This window comes from Aythya fuligula, chromosome 8 (assembly GCF_009819795.1).
Source record: "Aythya fuligula isolate bAytFul2 chromosome 8, bAytFul2.pri, whole genome shotgun sequence".
Classification (NCBI taxonomy): Eukaryota; Metazoa; Chordata; class Aves; order Anseriformes; family Anatidae; genus Aythya; species Aythya fuligula.
In genome coordinates, this window is record NC_045566.1 from 28,748,302 (window position 1) to 28,761,628 (window position 13,327).

The following is a 13,327-nucleotide window of genomic DNA, read 5'->3' on the forward strand; positions in this document are numbered from 1 at the left end:
GGGTAAATTGTGCAGGCACTTGTAATAACTTCTAAATTTGTCTCTGTAATGTGAGCAAAAGAAGTCTGAGTTGAAAGTATCTGACAGATAAGATGTTCTGTTTATGCCAGACCACGGAGTCACTCACTTGGTGACAGTATTAGGGCATTTCTAGCTCTCAAATATTTTTTCCTCAGCTCACAAACTTCTGCTTAGCAGCAATATCCAAGCTGAGTATTTGTGCGAGCACCTACTTTAACCAGTCTGCTACCTGAGAAAAAAGCAAATTACTGAAAGGAATCACTGAGAATGATTTCCTGGAAGTGAGTCAAGTTTTCCTCTCATTGGCATTCAGTAACAGTGCCATAGAAAGCACGGGAAAAAAGAAAGCAAACACAAAACATAACAAACAGAATGCAGAGAGAAGGAAACATGTTATTTCTCTGTTTAGAGGACAAAACCAAGGACTGAAACTTTTTTTTTTTTTTTTTTTTTTTAAATGAGAGTCTCCTTGCAGTGACCTGTATTTGCATGGGACAGAGAAGAAGAAATATTAATTCATTCTGATTTACTCTGTACTTGTGCAGGCAGTTCAGGGATAAATTTCCATTAGAAATGGAGCCAAAGATGTGCATATAAAAATCAAAGTCTTTAACAGATAGAGATTTTGCCTCTTCATCTTGAAATGTACCAGGCAAAAAAGCCAGCAAATCTAGCACACGGCTGCTATCAATAAATGATTCCACAAAATCTGTACTTCAAAAGAGCTGTTCACTTCATTAAAGTTTGATTATTGGTAACAGGTGGACAGAGTGAGGAAAGAGAAGCATATATGCATTTTCAGGACACTAATATATAATGTTCAACCAATTATTCCTTGATTGTCCACATTAACACTCTCTACCAGTGTCATTGTTTTAGGTTATTACTTTAAATTCATCTTTCTCTCCCTTCACTTTCTTTTGATTGCTCTAGCTAGGCAGGAAGAAGTAAAAACCAGTATAAAACAAATCTTTTTTTTTTTTTTTTTTTTTTTTTATTAGGTTCCACCACTTTTATGATCTGTTACACAGAATTAACTGAGGTCACTATTGCAGCTTGTTGCCTGTCAAACAGTAGTAAAAATATCACTTCTTTGACTATGAGAAGGTCATGACCAGGGTATACTTAAAACTAAGTCTAACTCAGTGTTAAATTTAGTCTTCTCAAGTCTTATAGACACTTCTAACTTTTTCCTTGAAGTATATTGCAGCAGACAGATCAAACCAAAGACAGTTACTTAGCTATTTTTTTAGAACTGTCAATAATCCTACAAAATAACTTGTAGAAAGGACTCTTGTTCTCTGAGATTTAGCAGACCACACAAGAGCTTAGGCATTTTTGTGTCCCTCTTAACAATAAATTATTGTCAAGTCTGTGAATCCTTGTTCTTTTTTAGGTTTTGAGTGTTTTCAGCAAAATATATAGCACTTGTAGTTGGTCCTCAAATCAATTTAACAATGGAATGCGTTTCTACAAAAAATACACCTTAATCTGTTTTAAAAGATTTGCAACAAGGAAAAATTATGTGATCTCAGTTACAGGTATGCAAATTTCCTAGAGAATAAACAGAACAAGAAATTTGCAAAAATGTAAAGGCAGAATTTGGCTACTGTAATCTACCCACCTGTGCTACAGTGTTTTACAAGAATTCATTCATCTTTCCAAACATTCACAGAGAAGGCATGGTAAATGAGTTATATTAAAGATTCATACCAAGATAGTCAACACCAAGTCTTTCACATGACTCCAAGCAGGCTTTTTTTGTGTTTTCATAGCCATAATCACTATGCCACAATTTGGTGGTTATCCAGAGGTCCTCCCGCTTCACACCACTCTCTTTAATGGCTTTTTGGAGAAGAGATTCACAGCCGTATCTTTTTGCCGTGTCAATATGACGAATGCCACATTTCTGTAATGCATGGACCACAGCATCATGGGAATAGCCACCCTGATGGGAAGTACCTAAACAAAAGAAATTAGAAAATTAGAAGTGAATTATGAGTGACATATTTCTTTTTTGATTGTTTGTTCCCCCACTTTTTTTTTTTTTTTTAAATTAATATTGTCACAGAACCTTCTTTTTGAATTCTCACTTCACATAGCAAAGAAATGGGAACTGACAGGCAGTGTGCCCTTACACATCTCCAGGCTGTGAAAATATGTAAGATGCTAGGTTGTTGATGCTGATCAGAAAACAGAAAAAAATAAAGAAGTAACTGTAAAGAAGTGAGATCATAAGTCAGGCTGAATGAAGAACATCAAACAGAAAATAGATACCTTATGAAAAAACAGTATATGACATTTTATTTTCATATAGGAGCACAACATTTACAGATAAAACACTAACAGCATGAAACAAAATATGTAACTTAAAAACAATTTACATTGCAGAAACCATATAATGAAGCATTTACTCTTTTGAACTCCTGGTAGTTTCACGTTGTTACTGCATTGTGGAACCCACTGCAGACTGGGCCGTGCTGCAGGTGCAACTCACATAACGTCAGGCTCAGCAGTAACCAGAACAATGGAATCCTGCACAGGGGTTAGAGAACTGGTGCACAGGGAGCCTCGGCAACAAAGTCAAGCGACTCTCATTGTGTAGGTATTCACTGGATGTACAAAAAGTGTATTTTGCTTGTCAAGGGGACGGAAGGAGGAGGAGACTCAGCAGGAAAAGCAACCAGCAGGAGGACCGTCAGATAAAGAACTGGTTGAGAGCAAGGAGGATGATATTTCTACTTACCCTTTCCTGTTAGTTGTTCTTCCTGCCGTGAGCCCCTCACCCATTCACCCCCAGTCAGACTTCCCACAAACAGTATTTTCTACAGTTTGTTTGAGGAAATGCTCCGTCAGCTATTAAAGCCAGCTTCTAAGGTGATGCCTGGTACTTAGAGGCCCTAATTCCAGGAACAGCAGTCAGCACGCAGATGGCTACAACGCTATCTGCAGAAGGACTACAGGTCAAAGAATAATATCAAATTAAAGTTGTATCCACTGACAACTTTCTCTTTTCCTCCAAACATGGTGTTTATTTGTACATTAAGCACCCTATCTGCACATTATGAAATGAACAAGTGCGTAAGCTCACCCAGAGGGGCAGAAAAAGGAAACACACACACAGTTACCTCAGATGCACCCACAGCGCTTCCCATACCTGAACTGGCGAGAGAATGCCCACGAGCGCTTACAAAGTCCTCGTGCATGTACGACAAGCCAGGTTCTCCTCAATGCTCATCATTTTTGTTCATTCCCAATCTTAGAAGGAAAGTCAATGCTACTTGTATCATCCTGCTCACCACTGGCAAACCATGTTAGCTATAATACGGTCTAAGATACACAGACACCTGAAGAGCATGAAATTCTGCTGCTCACAGTGGGACAACCCCTGCTTACATTTAGGATGTACAAAATTTGGAGTATTCAATTCTTGATTTACTTATATTTTACTTAGATTTTATTATATTCCTACAATTTTGACATGCATATGGTAAGGATTTTACCATTCTAAAGTACACAAAGTTACAATATTTTAAAAGACAGGAAATTTTAGAGTTTTTTCTCCATTGCCACTAATTATGACAAATACTGTAACTGGTTTAATTCCTGAACCACCTACAGATAATGTCCCTACAACTTGCTTTACACCAAAAAATAAGTTAAGCTAATTCAAATCACACCTCTAAAATTGCAATTTCACAGTCTTCATAAATGTTTAAGAATTTGATGAATGCAGCTTCTATGCATCTATACACATAGAACACACATGCAATTATTACATTATTCAGATACTAAAGGAATTTTATTAAAAATTATATAACTGGCATAGAAAAATTACTATACTTTTTCATAAGAATCCCTTTTAATAATCTGGTATTGGTGCCAAATAAATTAGGTTGCAATTATTATGCCTGTTTCTGGCTGAATGGACTTCTCTAAGCACAGAATGAATGGAGTTCATTTAGAGGTCTTGCAAATGAACTCAGACTCTTTTCATGCATAATGGATTTCAGTAAGAACATTTAGGACAAACAGCTTTTTTTCTTTTTCTTTTTTTTTTTTTTTTTAATTTAACCCTTTTAAGGTAAAGGGAGAGAGTGGGAGAGAAGGAAAATTCAGGATGTATTTGTTATCGTTCCCTATTCCATGACGGCATGCACACTTGTTTAGGAGGAAATAGAGACCAAGATTACCCTTGAGGGAATTATCCTAATTTCTGTTCCTCAAGATGAATTACAACAGTCCTGATGTACTAAATAAACAAATGCTTAAGAACTATTTACCCCTTCCTTCCCCCACAAAAAAAAAAAAAAAAGAGAAACATGATTTACTTTCTCTCTCACTTTCTGGGGACCTAATGTCTTCATAATCTGTGAAAATATTATCTGAAAATATAAAAATGTCCTCTGATATGAATAACCATGGCTACTTGAAATCAGTGCAACCACTTACATTAAAAGAGTTTACATTAGAGAAACTGCGGGCTGGATGTTCAGAGATCATCTCACAGATTAATTCTCTTCTGACATCAGTAGGCAATAAAAACACCCAGCTGACAAACAAAACACCTAGAAAAATACCATTCCTTTGCTGGCTGATCTTTAAGTAGTCACTTCAGAAGAAAACTCTCAGAAGAAAAATATCAAACACTCTTTTACTGATGTTTACGTGCTCACTATATACCATAATAAGCTTGAAATACCTTGTTCTATTAGTTTTACTGGTATTATTTCAACACTACATCAACATTAGGGCCATGTAATGCATCTTTACCAATTTCACGTTGTGAATACACTGAAGTTTTTGGTGTCAGTACAACTTGATTCCACTGATATCTTATGACATGATCAAACACAAAATGCTGCCTACACACAGCAAATGAACATACAACACGTTTCAAGGTTCACTGCTGAGCCATTCACAGAATGGTGTGCCTCTTCTCTAGACTGGCTCAAGGACAGGCAGCCTTTACTTACTGTCCTTGCTTACTGTTATTGAAAGAGGCTGCCAGTCTTTCTTCTTCTTCTTTCACCTACTTTTGCATTCATGTGACTCCCTGACAAGCTGATTCAGCGCGCTGAACAGCCAAAAAGCGTATAGTTTTATAATTATTCAGGAAGCAGAATAACTCTCCAGAGGAAAACAAAACTCAAGACTTCAGGCAAGGAATGGGGAGAAAAATAGAGAAAGAAAAATCCCCCTTTCAGCAGCAGTAGTTAAATAATTTGATATATTCCCTGTTTTTTACTAAAACAAAAAAGATAATAAGTTGTATTCAAGCCAACCACAAAGAGATCAGAAAGTCCTTCTCCACTAACTCGTTTCCTGGAGCCCTTCTTCCCTGATGTTCCCCAGAGCTATCGCCGGTGCTGCTCTTACACAAGCAGATAAGGTCACACTGACTTTCTGTAAGTATAGCACAGAACCCAAGTGTTCTTGCTGCTGAATTTTGGCTCAGTTTTTTCTTAATTGGGTCAGTTACCCTGCATATCAAATTTAGCATCGCATGACGAAGTATTCATTGCATCCTCTCTTCCTTTTGAGAGCAGAGGGGTTTTCCTTTGCAGCAAGTGAAATCAAAGTCAAGCTTGTTATGGAGCTCTCTTTCTCCATATTTTTCATAAGGCAGTTGCAGAGCATTTCTAGTTATGAAATGTGGCTACACTCAAATTTAATCACAACCAATCTTATGAAATAACTTGGACATCTTTACTCGGATCCCAGGAGTGTCACCTAACAACATGTACCTAATGGAGCAGCTCTGACAACCAGCTGCTGGTGAAGGTGGTTTTGTATGGATATGGTGCAAGAGGAGCTGCAGCTCTTGAAGTACAGGCGTAAATTGGCTTCTGACCTCACGGGACAGTGGGGAGGCCCCCAGAGCACTGCACTACAGCAGGTGCTTCCCGACAGTAGGAGCACACTGGTACAAGGAGATTCACCAGAGAACTCGACAGAGGTCTGAAGTTGCACTGACACACATTTTACGGCATTACAACAATCCTGCAAGCACAGCTTCATGTTATTCAAACACTGCTATGCTAAGATATTGCTAACAGACCTGACTGAAGTCTAGAGATTACAACCAAGTTTCTCTTGACTCTGTAAAAGCTGTCTAGATATTGCTTTTTTTTTTTTTTTCTATTTCTTTTTGATTGAAGCTTTACTTTGATGTTTCAGATGTTTTTGCTAAATATAATCCACTGCTTAGTGCGAAGGGGTCACTCTGGGGCTGTTTTTCTCCTCTGTGACTCGGTTATAATAAGCTCAGACTTCAATAAGAAGAGGAAGGAAAGTATGCAAGCAGGATCTTCAGCTCCGCAGTGCTCCTCAGGCACCTAGGAACAGACTGCGGGAATACAGCCTAGGCACGCTGTGAGAGCAGGAGAGAGCCCTAACATGTTGATTATGTATGCAGGGAAAGGGAAGCCAGAATTACTAGTTTTCGCTCTTCCTGAGAGGAAGGAAGAAGTGGCAACGAGCCACTGTTGACAGAAGTACTCTATTCCCTCCATCCCAAAGAGGGTCAGACTGTGAAGGATATTCAGATCACCTACCGTAACATTAAGGTGCATCGCTGATCCAGACACAACTTTAGAAAAGGAGTTATGAAAGCAATGTCACGGGATGGCTCCCACAAGGAGCCCAGGAACTCTGCAGGCAGCACCCATCACCAGCGGGGTGCTGCAGCTCTGAAACCACCAATTCACTAGGACGCGTTTCTGGCAGGAAAAATACACTATCGCCCAAAAAAGCAATTATTTTTCCCCTGTAGGAATAAAGGTCTTTCCAGATGAAAATGCCGGCTATTTAAATTATCCAGCTGTCACACACAAGTATTTTTTATCATTGATAACTTCTCAATTAAATGTATATGGAAGGACAAACCCCGACCTGTCATTTGAAAGGTAGACTGTGAATGTCTAATTCACGTAGAAATTTCATAAGCAGAGCGGCAGCACACATTTAAATGCCCTTACAGACAGACTGCCAAATGTTGAAGCCTTTTCTTTCACTCCCCACTTTCCCACCACTGAGAGAACTATTTCTCATTAACAACCAAATTGGTTTCAGATGCTCTGCTATAAGATGTTACCTTAGAAACCGTTTGGTAAAAGACTGTGGCTTCCTTCCATAGAAATCTCAAGCAGTGAAAAGGCAGATTTTCTGGCATAAATCAAATCCAATTTCTAAGGTTCACTAAACCTTTTCTCCTCGGAATAATGTTTTGTGACTAGATCTTAGCAGTTAATAGTGCACGAAGAATTGCTGGTGTGAACCAGTTTTAAATGATTTTCATTCAATTCCCTCTGTTAACTCCATTGAAATTGCTTCCAGTACTTATCATACCTTGACAGAACTTTCAGCTTCATAACTAGTAAGGATGATACGTGCTATACAGCAAATAAAGAGACCCAATACAACTATTAGTGTTATTTTCCTTCTTTCTTATACATCTTCCTAAACTACTCTGTCTGATAAAGATTACATCAATTGATTCACAGTATTAGAAATTTGGAAACACTTCACAACAAATGACAGACCTGTGACACAATTTTCCGTCTTCAAACAACTTTCACACACATACAAAAAAACATGATCAAAAGGAAAAAAGAGATGCGAGTACTAAGTCCACAGTTTGCATTTAAGTAGCATATTACCACAATCATTGCCACTGTGAAAGTTTGACTGAAGAATAAATTATATGTATCATTTACAACTAACCATAATCAGCATACAATTAAGTAGAATGATAGCAATATTAAAAAGCTTAGTTAACCTTAGATCAATAATTCAACACCAATTAAAAATATTGTAAAGATAATACTACAGAAAAAAACAGAGTTGCAATTTACAGTGATTTGACAAAAAGAAAATGCATGTATGATAACTCATTATTGTAAGACCCTCATTGAAGATGATGTTCAAGCTGATGGCTACTTTGTTACACCGTCATAGTGCCCGTGGTGCCTACTCAGACTACAGAGAAATGATGGCACTGGAAGGTGCGAGCCTTGCAGCATCCCACTGGTGGCTAACGGCATTCACAAGTTCAAAGGACAGCAGCAACGCAGCTATCCAATACCGAACAGTTTTGATCAAGTGCTTTTTATCCCCATCATCTAAGAATTTAAGATGTATTTTCTCAAATCTCGGATACTAAGCGATGCTTCTTGCAGCCCCTCCTCTCATGGTGCACATTCACCCTCAGACCAGCGTGCACCAGCATGCAAAGTCCACCCATTCAGGCATTAAGCCTAGGCAACACAGCTTCGTTATGAAACTGATGTAAAGCCACAAGGATACCAATCCCCTTTCTCTCCTCTCTCCCCCCTGTCAGGAGGATTTTGTATTACACTCGGTGCTGGAGGCACTTTGCATAACCATTGGAAGAACTGAAGGAGGTTTAGGAACCAGCACCTCCCTCCTCCCCACTTGGAGGCACGAGGCACTGCTGCAGCGCTGGTTACAGCAGCACCTGAGCTCACCACTCAGTGCTGCCAGGACTGTGCTACGGAGCCCTGGCAAAGAAAACAGGTACGGCAACGAAAATCTGCGCTACGAAGGCTGAAAGATAAAAGTCAGGCTCTTTTTTTCATCAAGTTCTGTATCATTTTTCTACATTACAGAAACATGGTGAAAGACAAAAGTTAAATACCCTGGAGCTTGCTCCTCCACTCATTTCAGGCTGGTTACAAATAATTCATTCATCTAATGAGCCATTAAGCTTGTATGATTTGAAAGTGTTACCAACAGAGTTTCCTACACTTTCTTCACGATGTCTTTCCTCAGAAAATGAGCCTTGGGACTGTAGCTACAATTACTCTCACAAATCTATAAGGTTCACTTGAACTGCATTGCCTTTACTACAGTAATTATTGGCACTACAGTGCACTTAACTAATATTTAGGCCGTCTATTTCTTCTGCTTCTTGTGGGTAACTGTAAGATCCACATTTGCCACAAAGTGATCACAGAATTTTTATTATACACTTTTAATTTCTTTCAGTTCTATTTTATGCAGGTGCTTTAAAAGTATAGTCCTGAAGTCCTTATCAGGAACATTAAGTGTTCTTCTCTAGATTGAACTTATTTAGAAAAAAAAAAAATCTAAATCTTTTTCTATTTTTCTAAAATCTTTTTCTATTTAATTCACATACTTATATAACTCTAATGCTAAAGGGGTTTTGGAGTTTTTATGGAAAATGGCACAGATGAGGTAATATGGCATTGAAGATTAAGAAAACTGTCCTTTTTACAATCAGGCTCAAGGTAAAATCCCCTGTAAAAATATAAAAAGTTGGTCTCAAATGTTTGTAGGTATACAAAGAGCAGACAAAGCAGCAATTTCCTCCAGAAAAACAAACAAACAAACCAAAAGCACATTTATTTCTGTACCATTCTGTACTAGGTACGCTGATATCAGCAGAAACTTGCCCAGCACTTTCCCTCAGGTGCATTCACTAACACCCTTCAGAACCCCATTTGTGCAGCGTTTCGTCTTTTCAGGAGGTCAGTACATTTTGTCAGGTTAGGAGAGGAGGCACATTTTACCCCGCCGCCTCCAAGCATGTACCCACATGGACCACGGCCACATTTCGTACATACGGGAGGAGTTAAATATATGGCAGCCCTCAAAGCTCAAGTACAACTTCTCAAGGTCAGATCTCCCGAAACGGTGGATGAATCGAAGCACAAAGATTTATAGTTGTGGCATTTTGTTCATCACAAGAGGCTATTAAGGAAACTTGGTAACCATGGGTGAGAAGTAAACTCCTGACAGAACTAGGGGAGAAAAAAAGAAGTTGAGACGTAAAACAAAGGGCAGAAATAAACAGCCAATTCTTATTACGGGGTAAGATTAATAGGGGGGAGTGCCATAGGTCTTGGTATCAAGACCACTGTTCCATAAATTTCCTTAGGAACTGAAGCCATGAAAAAACAAGAGCCATGGGAAGAAAAAAAAAAAAAAAGGCAGTAACAGCTGAGAACAAGAAGTGAAGGCTTGAATCTGCTGCCATTGAACTGAGAAGTAAAATCTCACTCGATTCCAGCCCCAGCAGGACTAGGTCTTTTTTTCTGAGCACAGTTAAGTTTAAAAATGACTATGAGCAACTCTATGATTAATAATGAAGCGGCAGATAACTATGTTATAGTAATGCATAATGGAAGGAAATATCAAGATACTTCTACTCAGCATTAAGGTTCAGATTACACATAGCTTTTTGAGGAGAAAAATGAGTTTATGCTTTTCTCCATGGGGAAAACCTCCCTCCTCATACAAGCATGGCATTAATTTTATACTTTGATAGGAGGGGATCATGCGATGACTTTTTTTCTGTTTTAAAATCTCATCAAGTTACTAATTATACTGAAACTTGAGAATTATACAGAAAACAAAACAAAACAAAACTTTACAAGAAAACATTCTATGTATATTTGTGGTATCACCAACAAATTTTGTCAGGAAATCACATGCTATTTGGCCAAATCCCTGAATTTCATGATTGCTATCCACACATCCTAGCTCCTCAAGAAAAGAAAAGAAAAAAAAAAACCAAAACTTTTCTGAAGGGAATCTAGAGAGCCAGAACAAGTCTTAAGAGATGGCTATAACTGAGGTTTTGGGGAACTTTTGTAGTAAACGAATGTAATTTTATTTTTTTTTAAAGTCATGTACGGAGCTTCCCCATTCGCAAAGTTTTAAAATGCACTGGTGTGCTTATTTTTAGTTGGAAAATAGACTAAAGCACTCGGAGAGGCACAGTGGCAAAGGAAATACTTTTTAGCACTAAGGAACTTTATCATCACGTCTCCCTCAGGCCACAAAGCTTTCCAACAAGGAGCAATGTCATGCTGAACTCAACTATGCAGCACACACATAACCTTGAAAAAGTTTCCTAATATTTTAGTTACAGGAAGAAAAGTCCTCATGCTACTGAAGTATATCCAAATACATTAGAGGGTAACATTTTTACCCACCAAACTTCAAAAAAAGGAAAAATAAAAAAGAAGGAAGTGGCAACTTTCGAAGTGGAGGCTTCCTACATAGCCGTAGTAACCATGAACAATACAATCCGTATGAATTATTTTTCCAAAGCCCAAAGAGGACAATATTTTGCGTACAACTTTGACAAGTGATCCGTTTTCAAGAGTGCTGCTTTAGATAAGGACCAAGCAGCCTGTAGTTAAATCAAGACAATACAAGAACATGCAATTCCCTGCTACAGTAAAGACTCACAGCAAAGTATGCAATAGTTGGAAACATGTAGCTCCCAAGCAAAAGTGTAACTGTAACAAATTCAAAACTGCCATTTTATACCAGTTATTTGCCCTGTTGTTTTTTTTTTTGTTGTTGTTTGTTTGTTTTGTTTTTTAAGGTAAACCTTGCAAATACAGAAGGAATTTAGTTATCCCTTTAGCACAGTAAACATGCCCATTTTCTAAAGCAATCTAAAGCCTTTATGAACTAGTGTACTCTCCTAGGCATACTTTTACACTTACATCAAGCATTAGCGCCAAAACAACAATTATTTTCAGACAAACCTACTCTACTTTCTACTTGAAAGAAGCCTCTGTAATGAAAAATACCATTACCTGTAGACATGTCTGACCCCCCTGCATGTGAATAATACTGTCTAAAACAACTGTTGTAATTGGAACATAAGAAATATAAAGTTATCAACAGTTTTTAAAATCATGCAATAAGCAAGAAAGATGTAGATCCTTTCTCTTTGTTAAATAAAACTTCAGCTATACAGCATATTTCTAGCACTAAGATAGGCTGCCTTAAAATAATTGGTAGGTATCTGAGGAAAGACTTCTTGTTTTACCATTGCTAGCAGACTTGTCTTCTTCTGGACACAATACAGATACAACACAGAACCTGAATACGCATGTCAGTAAATACAGAATTTTGGATGTACGGATTTTGGCACATTGCTCCAAGTAAACCTGTCAGACTGATCATAAATTTTGCACACTGTATAACCTGTGGTGTACAAATCCATCATTCTCACTAGAGACTGTAAACTAACCAAAGAACACTCAACTTCCTTGTTCCTGTCTCCCCTTTTTGCATCAAACCATGAAAAACTTACCGCACTTCTCCTATACAAATTAAGAAGCCAAAGCAGCTGTGCCATAGAAACCCATTCTTAAAAAAAGAAAACAAAAACAACACTTTTTAACATCTGAAGCTTGAAGGGGAAAAGCAGGTATTGTATTTTTAATAGAATGCCATCCTAGACAGTTGTTGCACTCTCTCCTGAGCAAAGTGCTCTGACCGACAACACGTTAAATGTTTCCCACTGCAGCTCTCAGCTGCTCTGCGAACGGGGTTTGACCAGCTTGGAAGTAACTTGCACATCTCTCTGGCCCGCATTACGGTTGACATGACTGGATGTTGCAACTACCTTAACGTACCATATTCATCTTCCTAAGAGCTCTGTACAGAGATTATCTAGCAAGAGGGAACAGACATGCTCGTTACCTCAAAGATGACTTACCACAGATAAGTTATGCCTGCATGCTTAGAGGGGTAAGACGATCAACTCTTAAATCCTGCAGAAAATGCCTTCTCATTGAGGAAAGTTCTTCTCTGGTTTATTGCTTAGTGATTTTTTCTGAGCCACAAACATTAGTTAATTGTAGTGAGGTTCTAACAAAATTCTGCCATTAAGTTGTAAAAGTATAGTAAGTGGGAACAGCTACCATAAAGATCCCATTGTGTTAGGCTGCAGATCTTGGTACTTGTAGCTTGGCCACAAATGCAAGTGTGGTGAGTCTTGAGTTTAGTTTTTTTGTTTGTTTTTAATCTCCAATGTTTTTGCAGCGCCTATCATGGATTTCTTAAAATTACCTGATTAGTACCTACCCATTATAATGTCCTCAAAGAGCTGCAGAATACATAAGCAACATGTCAAATGTTACTCTATCAAGACAAGAACAGAAAAGGGAGACCACAGAACCGAATCCTGCTCTTTGTGACAACACTGCATGTCAAGGGAAGCTCCTTGAAAGCTACAACTGACAGAATTTATTGGGCCAGAAATTTTCAAACTTAATTTTCTTTATATTCTATGTTGTTATCCATTTTATTGCATTTGAGTTCAGGCTGATAACGAACTACTCAGCACTTATTAATACAACTAAAGGACAGCAAGAATGTGATTTCATAGTGAGTACAAAGGAGTCTTCCTGCCTGTTTGCTGTCCAGTCTGCTTCTCCCGATCACCTAAGTAATGGTCACAATCTCCAGTAGAAAAATGATGACCCTGTACATAACCTGAGATACAGTTCAGCAC

General features: G+C 38.2%; 1 protein-coding gene across 1 annotated transcript in view; it reads right to left on the reverse strand.

Annotated features, from left to right (window-relative positions):
- LOC116491819 (uncharacterized oxidoreductase ZK1290.5-like) overlaps positions 1-13,327 on the reverse strand; it is a 44,414-nt gene that overhangs the window by 30,252 nt on the left and 835 nt on the right. The window contains exon 2 of the mRNA XM_032192140.1: positions 1,735-1,983. Coding sequence (XP_032048031.1) covers positions 1,735-1,983 — 249 coding nt within the window. The remainder of the gene's footprint in view (positions 1-1,734; positions 1,984-13,327) is intronic.